The sequence below is a fragment of the Mesoplodon bidens genome, assembly GCF_964165515.1.
Source record: "Mesoplodon bidens genome assembly, chromosome: 15".
NCBI lineage: Eukaryota > Metazoa > Chordata > Mammalia > Artiodactyla > Ziphiidae > Mesoplodon > Mesoplodon bidens.
In genome coordinates, this window is record NC_138171.1 from 86854692 (window position 1) to 86875571 (window position 20880).

The 20880-nt window shown below is 59.7% G+C and overlaps 1 protein-coding gene across 2 annotated transcripts in view; it reads left to right on the forward strand.

The window, feature by feature from the left end:
• Positions 1-20880, forward strand: part of MAD1L1 (mitotic arrest deficient 1 like 1) — a 325699-nt gene that overhangs the window by 183890 nt on the left and 120929 nt on the right. For both annotated transcript variants that reach the window (XM_081255711.1, XM_081255710.1), the window contains exons 12-13: positions 8617-8757; positions 19502-19558. In XM_081255711.1, the coding sequence (XP_081111837.1) occupies positions 8617-8757; positions 19502-19558 (198 nt within the window). The remainder of the gene's footprint in view (positions 1-8616; positions 8758-19501; positions 19559-20880) is intronic.

The following is a 20880-nucleotide window of genomic DNA, read 5'->3' on the forward strand; positions in this document are numbered from 1 at the left end:
CTCTTTATCCCTGATAGCTTTCTTTGTCCTGAAGTCTGCTGTGCCTGAGATTAATGAGGCCTGCCGCAGGCCTTCTTTCTTTTGATTGAGGTTAGCATGGCATATCTTTATCCCTTAACTTTTAAGTCTATCTGTGTTTTTATATTTAATGTGGGGTTTTTTATAGACAACGTAATGGGATCTTGTTTTTTAAACCATCGTGACAGTATCTTTTAAGCGGCGTGTTTAGATCATTCACACGTCATGTGATAGCTGGTGTCACTTGTTCAGTATCTCTGGGGTCTGTTGCTGTTTCCTATTTGGACACTTGTTCGTTGTTTCTTTTTTATCTTCCCCTCTTGATCTGCCTTGTTTGGTGTTAACTGAGCATTTTATATGATTTCAGTTCTTCTTCTCTCTTAGCTCATGAGTTATACTTCCTAAATAATTCCTTTTAATGACTACCCTGAAGTTTGAAATACACATTTCAAAGTAAGTGCACCTTGAAATCACACTGTACCATTTCACAGTTTCGTGCACTCACCTTATAACTGTCTTCCCAGGCCCTCCCTCATGCCCGGTATAGTATTGCTGTCCTTCGTTGCACGTACGCAGGTGCTGCAGGCACCCAATGCATCGTTGCTGCTATTGCTTTGAGCGGTTATCCATTAGATCAGTTACGACTAAGAAAAGTAAAAGATTCTGTTTTACCTTCGATTATTCCTTCTCTGAATCTCTTCCTTTCTTTATGTAGATCTGACTTTCTGGCCTCTATCATTTTGCTTCTCTCTCAGGAACACCTTTTAATATTTTTTAGGGCAGGTGCACCAGCAACAAACACTCTCTCTCTCTCTCTTTTTTTTTTTTGGTCTGAGAAAATCTTTATTTTTTACTCTTGAAGGGTAATTTCACTGGATACAGAATTCTAGGATGGTGGGTTTTTTCTTTCAACACTTATAATATTTCCCTACATTCGCATCTCACTTGCATGGTTTCTGGCATCTTTTGGATTTCTCTGTCCTTGATTTTCTGAAGTTGGAATATGATATGATATGCTCTGGTGTGGCACATCGCCTTTGGCCGCCGTCCTGTCGGCACTGGGCAGCACCCAAGGAAGCAGGGCCTCTGACCCTGCGAACCTGCAGCCGTCGGCTGGAGTTCACTTCTCCCAGCGCAGGGAGGCAAAGGCCCAGGTGGAGGTGGCCCAGGGAGTCCTGGCAGCCCAGGTCCCTGCCCTGCTCAGGGTCTCGGGCAGGGACTCGTGTCTGTAGTGCAGGGGCTTTGGGTCCGGCTCATTTTGCGGCATCAGGGTAGGAAGGGTGCAGGTGGAGGCAGACGGAGGAGAAGCATCTCGGGTGCCAGCCCTCGGCCCTGCCAGCGTGCAGGCTGCGTGCAGCTCACCGGTCTTCTGGACGTGGTGCCCTTTCCCACGTCCTTTCTCCTTTCTTCAACCTCTTCTCCCTGATAATCCGACGTTCAGAGCACCTGTCGGGGAAATTACAGGCCATGTCCTCGTCCAGTGTTGGGGCAGAAATGCCAGTGTCCCCGGGCATCGTGTCCTTGACCTGACCTGTGGGGCTGCAGAGGTGGGGCCCGGGGCCCCAGAACCAGCCAGGGTCAAAGGGCGGCAGTGGAGGCCCTGCAGGCCTCCTTGCAGGGGGCTGCGCCGTGAGCAGAGGTGTCCTGGAGAGGGTGGCAGGATTAGGGGCTGCAACCAGAGGCGTGAGAGTGGAGGGGGCACCGCAGGGCGGGGCGGGGCCATGGGTGGACATCGTCTTCCCGGCCAGTGCCGTCAGCCACCCCTGGGGAGGGGTGTGGGCGGGGTGCAGCCCGCTGGGCTCTTGGACGTCCGGCCTCCAGGAGGCTGCCCATCCCGGCTGTGGTTCTTCTATTCCGAGCTGCCCTCGCAGCTCCCCTCCTTCGCGGGGTCCCTTCTTTTCTTCCGGAATTGCTTCCACGTCGGTGAACACAGGGCGAGAAAGTGAATTTCATCTTTCTTGAGTGCTGTGGGTTTTCCAGAACGTGTCAGGTGGTTGGAGTGCCCCGTTTGCTCGTGTCTGTGGCCTCAGAGGGAGGCCGCCTCTCCTGCCTCTTGTTGTCTTCAGATGGAGTTGAAGTCGCGTTGGTTCCTTCGCCTCCGCAGCCCCTGGGGGTGGCCTCCTTCCCGTGGGAGCCCCGTCGGCTGGTGCCCGGGCAGTGTGGGTGGGAGGGGCACCCCGCTGACAAGCTCAGAGCTGCTCTGGGGATGGTGGGGAGTGTCCCCTGTGGTCTTGATGCCCTTGGATCCCTTTGCTCCACTGTGCCAGCCCAGTGCTGTCTGTGAGCAGTCTGGTCGTGTTGACAGGAGTGGGAGGCTAGGGGGGAGGCCCCCTGGTCCTGGGGCCTGGTCCCCATGGGTTGCCGTGTGGTAGGAGGACCAGGGTGTGCTGGGGCCTCAGACCAGTGGCCGCTGGCCTTGCCCGTGGGCTTCGGCTCTTGTGGTTTCGCCTTCCAGCCGCTCAGAGGGGCAGGCGTGAGGAGGCCACAGCCACACCGGCCGTCTTGTCCCAGAGCTGGTCGCCAGCACCAGATCCTGGTGACCACAGGCTGGGAGCCCTGGCTGATGCAGTTCTGAAGAGCACACGGGATGACACATGTGACGGCTTGTGGCCTGTAAAGTGCTGTGCCCGTGAGCGAGCTGCCATACCTGCCTGGGCGCGAGGGTACTGAGACCATCACTTGGCGGAAGGAAAAGCTGACGTGTTTGGGCCAGTGAGCCTGGGGCGGGATGAGGGGGGAGGGAGGAGAGAGGCGGACAGTGGGAGGTGCAGGTGCCAGCCGTGGGCCCGTCCTCCCCTCCTCCTGTGGCCCTCACGGCTGTACGAGACCGTCCCCAGCCCTTCTCTCCGCAGGCACCGTTTCGTGTTTATCAAGTAATCTTTGTTCATCTTTCAGCCCCTCCCTCAGGTGGTCATGCCCCCATTTTGCGTGAGAAGGGCGAGTTCAGAGAGGTTAAGTCGCCTGCCTGGGGTTGCACAGCTGGTTTGTGGTGGAGTCAGGATTTGAGCCTGGGTTTGTCCAACCCAGACACACCTGACACTGGGACCCCTCGGTGCTCATCACGGCTCTCAGGGGACCCCAGGAGGTGGAGGCACAGCCCACCTCTGCACTGCCCACTCGTTTGGGAAGCGAGCGGCCAGGATTGGGCCCAGCAATGCAGCTCGCGGAGGCCAGCTTCCACCCTCCCGCGCGGTGTCCCGTGCAGCAGTTCCACGTTTCTGCCTCCATCCCCTGCGTTTCTTCTGGTGACTGTGTGAGTGGAGAGGCCATTGGAACGGGACTCTGTAGCTGTTTAGGGTCATGAATTTCATTTTCTTATTAAAACACGACGGCGTTGTGGGATGAGCGGGGTCGGGTAGAGGTGCTAGACTGGTTGAGGGCTCGTGGTGGCGGAAGGGCTGGGTTGGAAGGGCCCCCGGGGAGCCCTGCAGGTGGGTCGGGGGCTGAGCGGTCAGCCAGGAGGGTGAACTGGGCGGCAGCTCTGGCCGGGAGGTGAGCTTGTGACGGTGAAAACACACAGGGATGCCCCCGTCCCCCACCAGGAGGGCCCGGAAGTGGGGCCCCCGACGCTGTGGGCGCCACAGCCCCGGCCTCTGGGCTCGCGCTCTGGGATCGGCAGGACCTCATCTCCGATGCGGTTTCCGCCCCCGAGGAGTGGGCTCGAGAATCCCCGGGCAATGCCTGCCTCGCCGGGTGGGGGGCTTCCGAAGCTGGGGCGTGCTGGGCCGCGGGAGGGGCCGGCCTCTCCGTGTCCTGCGTGCTCACTGCCCTGGGCGCCAGAGAAGAACTAGATGAAGTGGGGGTGGGAGCAGCAGTGACCACACCGCTGCTGCTGCTCTTGTGGCCCTGGCGGGCACCAGCCGTGCCAAAGCACCGTGTGCCCAGTGCTCTGCTGGGACTTCAGCCACCCCGAGAGGTTTCTTGTGCTTTTCATTTCACAGTCCTGAGGCTCAGGGAGGGCAGTTATTTTTCCTGAGGTCACACAGCTCGTCTTCGTGAAGCCAGGATTTGGGCCCAGTCGGCCGGGGTGCTCGCACCTTCCTGGGCCCTCGGCTGATGCCCCCTCCTCCTCCCTCATCGGCGCTCCCTTGGGGGTGCCGGCTTCCTTCAGGGTCTGAGGTCTCGCCTGGGCGTCCTCCTTCTGGGCCCCATGCCTCCCCTGGGCCGTGGCCCTTCTCTCCCCTGCCCCCTCCCACCCCAAGGCCCAGGCTTGCAGCTCTGATGGGCCTGCATCAGGCAGCACCTCGCACATACCCAGCGGGGGGCAGGCCCGCCCTCAGTGTCGCAGTGGTGTATGCTTCCACCCGCACGCACTTCTTCAGCCTCTGCGTGGAGCGCGTGCGTGTTTCTCCATCCCTGGGGACTCGTCGGCATATGTTGGGACCCCACGGCAAAGCTCAGTCTTAATGACCACACCTGGAGGAGCAGCTGATGGTGCAGGTGGTCATTCCGCCGCTGCTCTCCCACGAGGGCATGCCGTGTGGAGCGCCCCTCCCCAGCGGTGCCCATCGGGAAGCCCAGACACTTCCTAAAGCGTCTGGGGCCTCTGCGTCTGCAGCCTCCCCCCGGGCCCCCCCACCCCGGGGTCTGCCGTGGCCCCCTCACTGTCTGCGCGCCCTCTCCAGCGCCCAGGAGCTGCAGGCCTGGTCCTTGGGCCCGTCCTGAGGCCTGTATTTCACCCCTGCCCCCCTGTCCCTACCCCCATGCCCCCTGCCCGCTGAGCCCGCTCTTGCCCAGGGGCAGTGAGAGGAGGATGAAGGAGGGGAGGCAGGCGGGAGGTTTCCAGGGTAGCGGGGGTCCTGGCAGCGCTTGTTGCCCCCAGCACTCCTGGGAGGCCCCGCACGCCAGCAGGGCTCTTCTGCTGGTGGCCATTACAGACAGAAGCACTGAGAAACGCTCTCCGCCTGCTCCCTTCAGGTGAGCGGGAAGTTGGGGGACTTGGCCTGGTGAAGGTTTATCTCACACGTGCGCGTGCACACGCGTGCACGTGTGTCCTTAGAGCTCCGCCTCTGCGTGTTCTTGCCTCTCCAACTCGCTCTCCCACCTGCCTGGGTCTTCCCATCCTCCTCGTGCCTCCAGAACACTGTTCTCCGTGTCCACGGCTTTGCCTGTTACCCCAGAGCTGCCGGATTCTGGAGGCGTAGGACGCTTTCCTCTGCCTGCAGAGAGGGCTGATCCGAACGAAACCGCATGTGCAGAAGGGTCTTGCCTCCCTGCTCATAAGCCGTAGCTTTTCAGGAGAGGATTCCCCCCTCCTCCCCCCCACCCGCCACTGGTTTCCCCTTCAGCCTAGAGCTGGCCAGGCCTGGGAGACCTGGGGCCTGAGTTGTAGAAGGAAAGGCGGACGGTGATGGCGGTGAGCAGAGCTGTGCGTGGTGAGGTGCGCTAGGCCGCGTGGCCGGCGGGGACGAGCCTGAAGGACGAGAGGGCCAGACCTGTCCCGGGGGAGAAATTTCCAGACTAAGGGGTCGGCAAAGCTGAGGCCTGAGGTGAGGGCAGGCTCAGGATCTTTGAGGGACAGGACGGCACTTCGGGAGTCCATCCCCAGGGAGCCGAAGGGCCGGGTGGGCCCCTGGAACCTGCGTTCCTAACCAGCCCCACCCAGGTAACAAGCTGCTGGCAGGGGAGGGGGGGGTCGGAAATGCGTTCCTGTGGACGGAATTGGCAGCATCCGCCGACAGGTTAGAGGGAGGGGTCCTTGCTCGGACCCCGTACCCATCCCCTCTGTATCCCCCAGCTGGCGCCCACCTGCACACCCCGCTTCTGCCCCCACCCATTCCATAGCCCAGCCTTCCCCCGGGCAGGACCCTCAGTGCCCACCTGGACCTCCTGCCCCCTCCTGCAGACGCCCGCTGAGTCCACACTCGGCCTGCCGGGCTGGGCCCGGGGCTGGAGAGTTTGGCTGCCGCCTGGTTATTGGCTGGCCTGTGCCCATCCTCCCTATGGGGCTTGGGACAAGTGACTTTGTACCTCTGTGCCCCCGTTTTCTTTCCAGGAAACAGTGGCCTGGACTTGATCTGAGTGCCTTCCAAGCTTTATATGACTTCCTTTCTCCACCGCTTCTCAGCACCACTGAGGCTCTCCACTCCCTTCATGTACATAAAAGAAGAAAGCGTTGGTTTCATCTCTGCCATCCTCAGATTCTGGGTTCTTATTGGGAATATTCCAGAACTTGCAGAGACCACATCGCCTTGGTACTGCCCTGGTCCCCCACTCAAGCCTGCAGAGCTCTGAGGCGGTCAGGGAGGAGGGGCAGGAAGACGGTGACGGGTAGAGAGGGTTGGAGCTGCCTGTCCTGGCGTCCTCTTGGCACCCTCCCGAGCCAGCCCAGAGGCATTGCAAGGCTGGGCTCTTGAGCTGCCTACTCGGAGTGGCCCCGGCCTTGTCCCCGAGTTGGGCGTTGGCGCGAGCTCCGGGTAGACGCCTGGAGCGCCAGCCGCAGAGCGTTGGACACTGGGCTGCCGCAGTGTCCACATCCTGCACACACGCAGGATGTGTGCAGACCCTCTGCCGCCCAGCCAGGCCTGGTCACACCCCCGTGCTTTCTCCATCTGGTCCTTGAGGCCTGTGTGCAGGAGGGTCGGTACGTATCACCCCAAACGCTTCATCTGTCAGGGAGTGTGGGGCTGTCAGGGCCGGCCTGTCAGTCACAGACCGGAGCTCTGAGGCTGGGGCTGGCGGGGTCGGAGCAGGGTCACGGCCGCTGCCTTTGCTGCCGGTCGCGGCCTCTGCTCTCCCGCACCCCTCTGGGCGCTGCAGGCTGGGGTTGGGGTTCGGGGGCAGCTTCCATCACTCCCCCTCCCCCGCGTCCTCAGTCCATTTCTCCCTGCGCAATGCTGTGACCACGCCCTTTGGGTTGCGCTGATCACGTGACAAGCAAGCGTGCCGGGACAGACAGGGCTGTGGTGTCCCCGGGAGAAGCACCCAGGGGAGCCCCGTCCTGTCTGTACCTGGAGGCGTCTGCGCGGCTCCTCTGCTCAGGCTGGGTGCCTGTCTGTTCAGGGATTAGTCCCCACACTTGCTCAAGTGGAAACGCAGGCCCTTCACCGCAAGCGGAACCTGTCATTAAAAAGTCGTTTTCAGATCAAACCAGCCCAGTTCTCGCTGCTTCAAGATTAAATGGCAAAACAATTTCCTTAAAAGGTACAAACAGCAAACTTTCAATTTTATATCTTCCTCTTTGCTAGCCTGGAGATGTAATAGAAGAGAACCATAGTGGGAGGCAGCATTTTGGAGATTTATTGGTCAATAAAGGTGACAGTTACAGCTTGTTTATGAAAGGAAGCCCCTCCTCGGCCCCTGCGTGGCACCGGCGCTCTGGTAATAATAACTGTGTAACCAGCTCGAAACCGTAAAAGTCAATGGGAAGATACAGGATTTCAATAAAATTATGACACTCGATAAACCTTCCTGTTGGAAACAAATTTTCCACGGATGTGTGACCAGTTCCAGTTGGATTTGTAACTTTAATTTCTCACTTATTGAATTTTTTGTCATCACCTAATGATGAAGTCCGTGCTGTGGCGATGGCCCAGCCAGAGGCCCGGGAGCGCAGGAGACTGCTGAACTTGGTGGGCGGGGGCCGATGGGCTCCTGAGGGCCTCCCCTGCTGTTCTCCCTTTGCCAGCATCTCAGGAAGGGGTCTTCCCGTGTGGCTCAGGAGGCGCCGCCCGTCTCTCCCAGGGCTCGTGCCGTTGGCCTTCATCGTTTCCAGTAGGGTACCACTGGGTGGGGACTCCTGTGTGGCTCTAAGGGGTGGTCTCAGCGCTGTGTGGTCCGTGTGCCCCACGAAACCTGAGCTGCATCTTTACGTGGAGGAGGGGTGCCGGCGTGGCTGGCGCATGGTGACGCCCAGGACCGTGGCCTCTGGCACGCCATGGGCTCGGGGATGTGGTGGGGAGGAGCTTGCCAAGGCCAGAGCTGGTGCTGTGGGGGTCCCGGGGCCTCTCAGAGCACTCTGGGAAGGACTCCTTGGTCCTGCTGGACACCTGCCGCCTCCCTGCTTGGAGGGACCTCTCCTTACCCACCGAATCTTCTGCTTACACCCTCTCTCTGAGTGTTGCTGGGTCAAAGACCAGGTCAGAAGTCACGGGAGTGGGGTTACTCCAACCCACTTGCTGGCGGACCCCACTGGTGTGTCCCTTGGTCTGTTTGCCGGGACTCAGGAGGTCACACTGACCCAGAACACTGGCTCAGACCTTCTGCCCAGCTGGGGGACACAGCAGACTCGGGGAGGGAGGGGTGCCGACCCCCGATGGAGGCAGCCCCCGCCCTCCGCTGGCGCATGAGTCTGAGGCCACCGCAGGTCAGATGGTGCAGCTCAAGGCCGGGCAGGCAGCGTGGCCCCACCGAGGATGGGCCCCAGGCTCACCGGGCACTGGCCAAGCTGGGCTGCAGCTTCAGAGCAGCCAGGGCCCGTCTCAGCCTTGGTGGGCTCTGTTGGGCTGAGTGTCCAGCTCGAGCTCTTCAAGGAGCCACCCAGGGGGCCCCACCTGGCAGCCTGCTCCTCGAACTTGACCCCAAGCCCACCACGCTGCTCCTGTCTCCCTCATACCCCTCACCCATCCAGGCCTGACCTCTTGCCCTCTGTGCCCACAGGAGCGGGACGGCATGCGCGCCATCCTGGGGTCCTACGACAGTGAGCTGACCCCAGCTGAGTACTCGCCCCAGCTGACCCGCCGCATGCGCGAGGCTGAGGACATGGTGCAGAAGGTGCACGCGCACAGCTCGGAGATGGAGGTGAGTGGGCCCTGCGTCCGTGCGCGCTCCGCGGGGGGGCCGCTGCGGATGCTGTTGAGTGCAGACCTCGGTCCTGCTGGGGAGGGCCGCCTCCAGCCCCCGCAAGTACAGCCTTGTCGGTACAGGTGCTTCCATGGTGTTTTTACTGCCACACGTTTGCTCCCCGTGAGACACTAGTGAAGAGGGATTCACGGGGAAGGCTCCCCCCGATGCCTTAGCGTCCCTGGCACTTTTTACGTTAAGAGATCCTTCCTGTCTGGCACCGTGTGTGCTCCAGTTCATTATGAGGCTGGCAGTTCTGGCACCTCCAATGCCATATGTTCAGGCTTTTTGCGTGTTGGCGATGAGGGGCTGTCAGTGACCTCGGAACTTGTTGACCAGCGTGGTCACCATGCCTTACCCTGCCTGAGGCTGTGGCTTGGGGACAGCCCCGCCCCTGGCGTCTGGCGGACGGGCACCGGCTTCCTTTGGCTCCCTGTCTCCCCTTGAGTCCTGCCTGCAGGGAGCTGACTTGTCCTGGTTTGCTTGGGACTGTCCTGGTTTTGGTAGCGAAAGTGCCTGACCCCTTCTCCCCTTCCTGTGGTCAGCAGTGCAGTGGGGCGTTCACTCAGCCTTCCCTTCCAGCTCCCGGACTTACGGGAGAATTCGGGGTGGGGGGTGGACATCACTGGCTCTGCCAGCGTCACCGCCACGGCTGTTCCTCTCCGTCGTCATCCTCGCCACGGGGGCTCACGTGGCCAGTCCAGGCGCTGGGCGGGAGGCACCAGTCAGAGGAGGGGCAGAGGAACGGCCTCCCAGCCCTGGCAGCCACCCCGCCGTCCACGCTGGGACTCCCGTCCCTGCCCTGTGCTCTCCGGACACGGGTGCCGATGGCCTCCTGCCCTCCACCCAGGCCACACCGACCCCGGACCTGTGTTAGGACAGAGGACCTGAGATGCCCATCTTTGAGGCTGGGGGTTACCCTGGGACCAGCCTCAGTGTTCTGGACTCGGGCTCTGCTCGCCGTCCCAGCGAAGCCATCCATTGGGGGAGGGGGGTTCTTGCTCTCCACATGTCCTGCACAGCAGACCCCCGTAGGGGAGGGAGCCCCCCAAGTCCCTCCTCCTTGAACTCCCCCCGAGAGCGCCGCCTGGGCCTGAGCTGCTGTTCGTGGAAAGGGTCAAGCACAGAGGGGCTGCAGCAGGGCATTGCTGGGCCAGGCCGACTGGGCACTGTTCCCTGGCCTTTTTGGAGTGTCTGCAGGCAGCTGAAGAAAGGCTGACTGACTCCAAGTGTTGGAACCACCCATCACCTTTGGAAAGTGGAGGTCGTGGTTGGATTCGTTGTGCCCTGTGGGTCAGGCCTGGGTCTGCTCCTGTTGAGGGCTGTACGCCTCCCGGTCTCCACCAGGTGGCAGCAGACAAAGCCGGCCGGTCCTGCTCCCTGGCTCAGGCCCCCACCAGGGTGGGATGCGGACTGGTACTGAGGGACCCCGGACAAGACAGGGGCTTCTCCTCAGCCTTGGTGCTTTTTCCTGCACATCACCAAGACCCCTTCTCGTCTCCTTCCAACCCTCTGGGAACCTGTACTGGGACAAGGATGTCCTTCCCCCTCCCTCCTGCTTCCCTCCTCCCCAGCCATCCGCTGACCTGATCTGTACCAGGCCCCGCCAAGCATAGGCCCCCAGGAGCGCCCCCCCCCCCCGCCGCCCAATTGGGAGCCACTGGGAACTGGAGCCGTGTGGCTCTGGGTTGGCCCCGAGCTGCGGGAGCTTGGCTGGGAGAAGCTGCCTCCGTGGGGGGCTGGGGGAGCCGCCCGGTGCAGGATGAGGATGAGGGGTCCTGGGTGGGCTGGGCTGGCGGGGTCCGCAGAGGGCCTCCTGCAGGAAGGACCCTGCGCCCGAGTTCATGTATGTGCTGGCGCTGCTGGAGCAGAGGGCCCTTTGCCGTCGGGCCTGGCCCCACGGTTAGGACTGAGCGTGGGGTGTGAGGGAACGTGTGGGACTTCCAGCCTTCCAGAGAGCTCCGCCCTCGTTCTCGTCGGTGGTGCGCACTGTCCTCTTAGAGCTCGGACTGCTCACGGCCACCGCGCCGTCCACTCGAGGAGAGAGGGCTGGGGCCGGGTCTCCAGGACCCAAGGGGTTTCTCCCAGCACTCGGTAGCGTCGCAGAAGTGACAGGTGCAGGGAGACACATACACGGCAGAAGGCTTTTCTCTACAGTGTCCGGAGGGTGGGAGGGAGTATGGTGTAGAAGGGGAGAAACTGGGGAAATGGGAAACATTGGGCAAATTGGGGAATATTCACCTCATTCCTGAGCGTTGCAGCCAGCGGCCCTGTCACCCCATCAGCAAGCTCCCTGGATTCGCCCAGCCAGGCTGTCGGGGGGCCGCCCCACGGTAGTGTCTCAGCTGTTCTCAAGTGGGCCTGGAGGGGGGCTCCCCGAGCACCTTGGAGGGTGTGCTGCCCTGACAGGGGCGCCCACCTCCCATCAGCACCTGCCTCCAGCCCCACTGGCCCTGGGATCCCCGGGGTGGGGGCGGGGGGGTTCCTGTGGGGGGCCCTCTGGTGGCCGCTGGCGGCTCCCCTGGACTTGGTCTCATCCCAGGAGGTCTGGGTTAGGGAGAATGTGACCCCAACATGAGGAGCTAAGCCCATTAGCGAAGAACAGGAAGGGGTTCAGGAACGGGGCTGGCGGGGGTGGGGGGAGGAGCCCAGGGCGAAGTGGGTGTGAAGGCGGTGCCCTCTGTGCCCACAACCGCGAGGCCAGTGATGGGCCGTGTGGAGGGAGCCCTGCTGGTGCTCCACGCCTCACCCCCCCGCCCCCGTCCCCAGCCCCCTTGCGTGACTGGCCCCGTCTCCTCACTCCACAAGGCCTGGTGGGCGTGCTCAGCCCTCCGGCTGAGGGTGGGTGGTGGAGGCCTGGCCTGTGGGGACTGCCCTGGCCATTGTGATGACTGTGGTCGTCCTCTCCGTGGACCAGGAGGAGGGTGAGCGCCCGGAGGCCTTTCCGGAAGGACTGGGCTCAGACGGGAGATGGGAGACCCGGCAGGGTGGCAGCCGTGGGCTGTGGGTCAGGTGTGCTCCGCGTGTGGTTTGCCGGTCCTTCTCCCAGGAGATCCCAGGAGATCCCAGGAGAGGGGTTGGCAGAGCCTCCTTTAAGGCGAGTCACAAAACCCAGATGCTGGCCTGACCTGCCTTTAGTCCCAGCAGTTTCCTGGTAGAGCTGAGAGCTTCTGTGCAGCCCTGGGTGGAGCGCTGGGTGAAGGGGGGGGGGGCAAGGGGAGGAGCGGGCGATGCTTTCTCTCCATGCACATGAGGCTCTGGGGCAGCCTGGGGGTCCCCGGCCCAGACCCGCTTCCCATCTCCAGCCTGACCCCTTCGGGGGGGCACCCAGACTCTCTGAACCCTGTCTCACCCCTCTGAGGCCCTGAGCAGCCCGGGAGAGCCCTGCGGCTCAGGAGGCTGGAGCCTGGACACCGGGGTTTGGGCAGGATAGGCCCCTGTGCCGTCCCTTGTGGGTCTGCTCCTACGGCTCCAAGGGAGGGGACAGGCTCAGAGGCGCCTGGCTTTGACCTCACCCTCCAGGTCAGAGTGGCCCCATGCCGGAGCCAGCCGAGCCGTGCAGGGCGGGGCTGGGGTCCTTCGGGCAGTTTTCCTCTTCTTGTTGTGTTAAACAGTAACATTTCACATCTCAGAGTCTCGGAGAACGACCCACACTTGGAGACTCTGGAAGCTGCTTCAAGTTGCCTGGCAGAAGTTTATTAGTTGAGCATCACATATTGACAGATGGTAGGAAGTTATGTAACTTTATAGAACCCGTTTGTTAAGGGTTCCTCAGAGCCTCCAGGCGACTCATCCATCCTCAGGCTGCGATGCAAGCACGGTTTGGGGGCTCACGGCAGCGCAGACGAGAGCGGAGCACTGCTCGCAGCCCCACGGTCCCCGTTTTGTTCCGCTGTCTTGGGGGGCCACCGGGAGCAGCCAGGTGCATGCAGGGAAGACATCCCCACAGCCCCCGGCCCTGACGATGTAGACGGATTAGCGTCCCTTGCCCACCCGAGAGAGCGCTGGCCTGGGGGTCAGGGTCGGGGTGCCCTGGAGTCTGGGTGCCTCTCCCTGCCCCTCCCCCACCCCACCCAGCCCTTCTTTCTCCCTCCAGCCTTCTTCCCTTTCCTTCCGTATTTCTTTCTGCTCTCTCTTTGTGTCCGTCTGTTTCTGTCTTTGCCCTGCTCTGTCCTCTCACCTCCGCTGCCCCCTTCTCCTCCTTGGCCTCTCTCCACCTCCTCGCTCACCCCCAAGCTCCTGTTTCTTTTCACGCAGAGGTCAGCAGGCGTTGTCTGCAAAGGGCCAGACAGTAAGTGCTGTGGGCTGTGTGGCCCCGTGGTCTTGATCACAGCCCCTCAGCTCTGCGGCTATAGAGCTCAGGAGCAGCCGTGGGCCAGGCTGTCAGTAGATGGGGGGTGAGGCTCTGTGCCAATGAAACTTTATAGATAAAACCGGTGGTGGGCTGGATTTGTGTGCAGGCTGTAGTTGCCAGCCCCCTCTTCTAGCTCCTCTTTTCTGGGACCCGGGGACCCTGCTGCTTGACGTGAGAGCTGCCGCGCCTGCCCCGTGGGGCCTGGCCAGCCCCCGGTGTGCCCACGGCAGGCGCCCTCTCACAGGTACAGGGGGCGTGCTGCTCCGTCGGCCCTACCTTTCACTTGCTGGGGAAGGAGTGGGACCCACAGATGTGGGTACAGGGAATTTGAAAAACACATCCACTTCTTAGAGAGTCATTACATTTCACCCATTTAGCTTAATCAGTCAGTTCTGATGGGAAACGTGCTTTGATTCTGGCAAAAACATCTCAGTACCACCAACCAGAAGTGTTGAGATTGGGAGGATCCCAGTAGCCCGACTCTGGTGCCCTTTTGCACGGTTTTTATTTATTCCATTTAATAAAGTGGCTGCAGAAGTCAGTAGCATATGTCATGAATCCTCCTCTGTCGACAGGGCTATAAATATGCAGCTCATACCACCTTGATTCAAGATATCAGCCTGATTTGCTTTTCTAATTTATTTAATTAAAACATTATGGAGCAGCTGGCTGCATGGAGGCCTGTGGAAAGTCCCAGTTTCAAATTGCAGCAGTGATTTCCGACTCGCAGCCTAGGAGGAGGTGGGCGCCGCACTGCTCCCTCTCCCTCGCTCCTCCCGGACTTCTGTGAGGGCGCACGTCACAGCGTTTCTGTCGCCGTCCCCTGGCCGTGGGGGCCTTGGCTTCAGGAAGAACAGCAGCTTTTGAACCCTACGTTGTTCACCAGATCCAGATTTTTTTCTTACTTGTGAAAGTGTTTAGTGCTCCCCTTATATAAGGAACTTGAGATGACTCTCCTGTAAAAAAGCACAGATGAAACAAACTGGAAAATCTTGAGACAGAGTTACAAGATGAGCAACATGCTAAAGAGAATTGGAAAACAGAAAGGAGGCAAACGGAGAAAATAATACCAGAGACCCGGGCTCTGGGAATCCTCTGCGGTTGGACACGGATCTGACATGCAGAGGCCACAGGCAATGGGCGGGGGCCACGTTCTATTTTTAGTTTTTTGAGCCCCTCCATACTCTCTCCCGTAGTGGCTGCACCAGCTTACATTCGCACCATCAGTGCACAACACATTCTTCGACGCTTGCTGTCTGTTGTCGTTTTGATAATACCCATCCTGACAGGTGTGAGGTGATATCTCACTGTGGTTGTGATTTGTATTTCCCTGACGGTTAGTGATGTTGAGCATCTTTTCACTTATCTGTTGGCTGTCTTTATTCTTTGGAAAAACTTCTGTTCAGATCCTTTCACCATTTCTTAATTGGCTTTTGGGTTTTTTTTTAACCATTCAGTTGTATGAGTTCCTTATATATGTTGGATATTAAGTCCTTGATGCATGGTTTGCAAATATTTTCTCCCATTCCATAGGTCACTTTTCATTTTGTTGTTTCCTTTGCTGTGCAGAAGCTTTTTCGTTTGTTTTTTTCTATTTCTGTCCAAAATGCCAGTGGAATTCTGATAGAGATTACATTGAATCTGTCGCTTGCTTTGGGTAATATGGACAGCTTCACAGTATTAATTCTTCCAGTCCATGAGCACAGGATGTCTTTCCATTTATTTGTGTCATTTTCCGTGTCCACTACCCATGTCTTTTGGGTATGTAGGTCTGTTACCTCCTCGGTCAAATTTATTCCGAAGTATTTTATTGTTCTCTGGTGCTGTCGTAAGTGGAACTGTTCAGTTCCTTTTTCAGATGGTTCATTATTAGCATATAGAAATGCAACTTTTTTTTTTTTTTTTTGCGGTACGCGGGCCTCTCACTGTTGTGGCCTCTCCCGTTGCGGAGCACAGGCTCCGGACGCGCAGGCCCAGCGGCCACGGCTCACGGGCCCAGCCGCTCCGCGGCATGTGGGATCCTCCCGGACCGGGGCACAAACCCGTGTCCCCTGCATCGGCAGGCGGACTCTCAACCACTGCGCCACCAGGGAAGCCCGCAACTTATTTTTGCATGTTGATTTTATATACTGCAACTTTACGGAATTTGTTCATTAATTCTAACAGATTTCTGGTGGAGTTTTTAGGATTTTCTATAAATAAGATCGTAACATCTGCAGAGAGACAAGTTTACTTCTTCCTTTCCTATTTGGATGCCTACTGTTTCTTTTTCTTGTCTGATTGCTCTGGCTAGGATTTCCAGTACTATGTTGAATATGAGTGGTGAGAGTGGGCATCCTTGCCTTGTTCCTGATTTTAGAAGAAAAGCTTTCAGCTTCTCACTGTTGAATATGACATTAGCTACGGGCTTTATTTGGTTGAAGTACATTCCTTTGGTACCTAATTAATTTTTGTCATGAAAGGATATTAAGTTTTGTCAAATGATTTTTCTGCATCTATTGAGATAATCACATTATCCTTCATTCTGTTAATGTGGTGTATCGTGTCGATTGATATGTGGATGTTGAGCCATCCTTGCATTCCATGGATAAATCCCACTTGATCACGGTGTATGATCTTTTTAATGTGCTGTTGAATTCAGTTTGCTAGTATTTTGCTGAGGACTTTTGCATCTGTGTTCATCAGGGATATTGGCCAGTGGGTTTTTTGGGTTTTGTCTTTTTTTTTTTTTCTTCCTCTTGTAGCATCCTTGTCTGACTTTGGTATCAGGGTAATGCTAGGCTTGTAAAATGAGTTTGGAAGCGTTCCCTTCTCTTCGATTTTTTTGGAAGAGTTTGAAAAGGATTGGTATTAATACTTTTTTAAATGTTTGCTAAAGTTCACCAGTGAAGCCATGTGGTCCTGGGCCTTTCTTTGTAGGGAGGTTTTCGGTTTTCTTTTTTAACTGATTAATTCTTCTTACTCTTTACTGTTCTGTTCATATTTTCTGTTTTTTTAACGATTCATTCTTGATTATTTGTATATTTCTAGGAGTTTATTTCTTTTAGGTTGTCCAGTTTCTTGGTGTATAATGTTGATCAAAGTAGTTCTCGAGTCTGTGTTTTTATGGTATCCTTTGTGATGTTTTCTTTTTCATTTATGACTTTATTTATTTGAGCCTTATCTTTTTTCTTAATTAGTTTAGCTAAAGGTTTGTCAGTTTTGCTTATCTTTAAAAAAAAAAAAAACAGTTCCTAGTTTTGTTGATCCGTTCTGTTCGGGTCCGTGGGTGCTTGTCTAAATCCACGTTCTGTGAGGGGATAACAGCTGAATACTGCGCCTTCACCTTGTGACGCTCCCAGCCCGGACCTCTGTTCCAGGTCACATGGCTGGAAGGCAGAGACGTGGGGATTGATCTCTGTTGTCTGGCTTCACCCCTGCAGTGATGCCTGAGTGGCCAGGAGGGCTTGTGAAGACAGATCTGCTGTGTCCTCCCCAGCTCTCGGGGCGTGGGGGGCTGAAACGTTGCACTTCCCACAAGTTCCCAGGGGTGTTGCAGCTGTGGTCCTAGGCCCACCACCTGCAGGGTAACCATGCTAGCTGCTAAAGCCAGGACGGGGTCCAGGTCCGCTGTGGAAGTGCCACCGTGGCCCTGTGAGCACCAGTGGGGCCTGGCGTGCTCCGGGTCTGGGAGAGGTATCGGCTGCTTCAGTTGCATAGGTGGATTCTGAGAGGTGAAGGCTGCCCTGGAGCCAGGACCGCCCGGCAGAGCCATGGCTCCAGGCCGAGCCCGGCACGTGCGCTGCCTGCCTGATTACGCACCGACGTGCTCTGTGGCCACGGGAAGCGTGGCTCACTCCCGCCTTCAGGCTGACGTCCATGTGGGGAGGCGCCCTCTCTGCCCCTCAGGGCTGCTGCCAGGTGGAAGCTGTGTGTCTACGGGCCGCTGCCTGGACAGGCCCCTGCCAACCGGCCGGCTTCCTTGCCTCTTTTATCTTTACACTTTGTCACAAGCCTGTGTGTGCAGTGGAGCTGAAAGGCAGGGGGCCTGAGACTCTGGTCTCGTTCTGTCCACGAGACCTGCAACCTTGGGCTTTGCGGTCTCCTGTCCTGCCTGCATCCGGCTGCAGGGACGGCTTCTCCCCTGCGCCTGGGCTCCTGCGCTGGCGGGTGCTGGGCAGCAGTTCTCACTCGGAGATAAAAGTGGCCACGCGAGGTCTCAGTGTCCCCTTTGCCAGTCACACGTGGTGTGTGGGCCGGGGGCTCGTGCCTGGAGTCTGGCAGGAGTGGGATGCCCCTGGATGGCCTGGCGCAGCCCTGCGGTCACTGGTCCCCTTCCGCCTGCTCCGGGGTGTGCTGCCCCTGGGATGGCCGGTTCCCTTCCTCCTGTCCCCCCCGCCCCCGCCACATGCCTGCCCTCCCAGCTACACTGCACCCAGCCCAGCCAGGGCGGGGACGTAACTGTTGTTCCAGGAGGCCCTCCCTTCAGGAAGGGCCCCGGCCTCGGTCACGCGCGCAGCCGTGAGGAGCGGCTGACGATCAGTCTCTGACGCGGCCCATGGCCCCGCCAGCCCGCTGCCCCCTGGGGTCCTCGCTGCAGGCTGAGCCCCTCGTTGAAGGCTCGCCCCGCAGGGTCCCCGTCGTCACTGCCGCCTCAGGATCCTGCGTGCAGAGTGAGCACCAGGTGGGCGGCCGCCACGTCCTCGCTCTCCTCTCCCAGGTGAGGCGACGGCGCAGGGCGGCGAGGGCTCAAGCAGCGCCCCCGGGGGTACGCGATGCCCACACCCAGTGCCGGGCGTCCGAGGGGCGCGTGTGGACCGCGGCTGCCCCGGTCCTCTGACACTGGGTGCTGTCGGCCTTTAATTTCCCACGTGACTGAGCCGTGGAGCAGCTTCGCGGGTGCGTCTTCCCTGGCGAGGCCTCTGCTCACGTCTCCGTCCTGTGCTTGGTCCTGCCGCACCCAGCCCGCCGGTTCCGCCCGAGGCCCGGGGTGGGGGGGTGCTGGGGGCTGGGCTGTGAGCCGGTGCGGTGGGGGGCCACGCCTCCCCTGTTTCCTTCCCTCAGATACGAGCCCTGTGCTGCCTGCCCATCGTGGATGCCGGGAAACCACTGTTTCAGGGGTTTTGTCCGGTTTTCTGGTTGGTTCAGGAGGGAGGGTAAATCCAGCGCCCGTTGCTTCATCTTGTCCTCGGAGAAGGCTTCCCGGAGCCCTGGGGGCTGCAGGGGCCTGGGTCTGGTCTCTCCCGCACGGAGGCTGTGCTCTGTTCACGTCCCCTCTGAGCCTCTCTCCAGAGCTTTGTGTGAAGGACAGGAAGTCACGTTTCAGGGCGCCCACGCTGCAGGCTTGCGGCTCATGGGTGGGGCGGCCCGCTCGGCGGGGCCCGTTCCCGCCGCCCCACCCTCGTCTTCTGCTCCCAGAGACCCCCTGTATGGGCTCTTACGGGGGTCCTTCCCCGGCGCAGAGCCTCTCCTGGATGCTGCCAGGTGCCCTGCACCCCTGGTCAGGGAGCTCCCACTTCCCGGAGGAGCTGAGGTGGCAGTGCTCCCCGCCGTGGGTTTGCCCTGAGGAAGGCCTTGTCGTCTCCCCGTGCAGGGGCTCCTCCGCGGACAGCTGCCCTTTCCCATCCAGCCTCTTAGTCGTGCCTCCGTCCTTCGGAGTCCTGCCCCTCTACCTGATGGGCTTTGTCGTGGCTCCCCTCCGCCACCCCAGCCGAGGGCCCTCCTGCACTCTTAGGGTCTCAGCGCGGAGGCTGTCTTGGGCGTTGCTGACAGCCCTGCTGTCTGACCGTCTGCTTCCTTTATGTAGCAGAGCCGCCCTCCCTTTGTCCCTAATTTGTCCTCCTGGGTGGTAGCACGGGTGTACTTTAAATGTCCTTTATCATTGAAGTATGACGCACACACACACAGATAGATGCACACGTCGGAAGTGTCAGCTTGATGAATCTCACACGGATGGAGACACGAGCGTCACCAGTCCCCAGTGGTCCCCATTACCTCATACTGTAGTCCTCTGGATAGAAGTGGCTTCTGCCAGCTCGTTGCGGCTCAACGACTGTGTCCCACCCCCGCTGTCCTGGTCCCCTCTTGGGGAGTACTGTAGTTGGTCAGTGCCTCCTGCCTCCTGGACTGTGGCCCGGTCCCCAGCCTCTTCCCACGGGCACTGAAACTCCAGCCCGCATCTCTCTCACCTCAGGCGCAGGCTTGGGGGGGACTTGGCAAGCTATCATGTTCCTGCTGCCCGTCTTTCCAAACAGTGGGACTTCGGGGTCTCCCCCGGCAGCAGTGGGTGTGGCAGAGATGGGGGAGGTGTGGTCACTTCGGCCCCAGGAGGAGAAAGCCCACTGACCCACTTTCTGTCTTGTCTTGAAGGCTCAGCTGTCACAGGCCCTGGAGGAGCTGGGAGGCCAGAAACAAAGAGCCGACATGGTGAGTCCCCAAGGCTCACGCCTGGTGGGTGGCCCTTGTGGCCAAAGGGAAGCCCAGGGCCTGGGTACCTTAGAGCGTGTGGCCCCCTGGCCGTGGTCCAGGCCACACACCCACCCCCTCCACCCCTGGCACAGACTGCGGGGCTTCCCCCAGCCGGCTCTAAGGTGGGGATGGCGGTGCATCTCCTGCTCAGGTCACAGCCACGTGACACGCTGACCCCACTCTGACCCCACGGGCCCTGCAGCGTGTGCACACTGAGCACAGGGCTCTCCAGCCTCGCGTGGCTACTTTGTAGCACGCTTGTTTCTCTGCTGTCCCTGTGGGCCGACTTCTGAGGTCAGATCACGTCCGCCCTGCCCTCCGTGCAGCCGGAGGAGCCCTCACCTGGGCGCATGCAGACACGGCCCCGGAACCCTGGCTGGTGCCCCAGTATCTGGAGGCTCCTTACCACCCACTGGGGGGCAGAGGGACTCGGCTTTCCGGCATCCTCGTCCCATACAAACCGTGAGCCACTCTGGCCCTGGTCTGGGCGCTGGGGGGATGAAGCCCCCGGGCACAGGAGGGCCACGGGTGTGGGGAGGGGAGGGGCGGGGCATCTGTACACATCGTCGGGTTGCTCTGCCCAGGCCACACGCCAGCCAGGTTGGGGGCACCCGGGAAGCTGCCGTGGGCACTGGGACTGGCTGCTGGAGTCAGGCTCCTGTCTCGGTGTCGGCGCTGCCCAGCCCCGCCTCTCCTGGGCATGCACAGTGGGGATGACCGCCGGGTGGAAGAGACACATCCTTGAATTTGCTCTGTCCACCGCTGCTGAGACCCTCACTGTCGGGGACTGGGTGAGGAATCGGGGGTGGGGTGGGATGGGAGGATCGGGGAGCGCGGGTTCGGGGGAAGCGTGGGCGTCTGAGAGGCAGTTGGACATTGGGCTGTGGGGGCGTTTGGGGGTCCGGAGTCCCCGAGTCAAGGCCAGGAAGCACCTGGGTGTTCCCGGTGGGTAGGTACCCAGCGGGCCAAGCCCTGTCCGGCTGCTCCAGCCCCAGGCATCTGTCCTGGGGGGCAGTTCCACTCAGAGGCAGAGAAGGACATGTCCAGCGAGGGACCCTAGGTCCTGTGTGTAAGGGCAGCCGTGAGAGGAGCCCAGAGCTTCCCGGTGATGGGATTTCATCAGTGAGCCTCCGAGAGCTGTCTCCTGGGGCAGCAGGGGCATGTCTGGGCCTGCAGAAGTCCTAGAGGTGGGAAGGCAGCCTGCCTGCCTGCTGGCTGAGGGAGGGGGTGCCTGGGGCAGTGAGCGCAGCTGCCTGGCCTCCAGACCTGGGGCGGGAGGT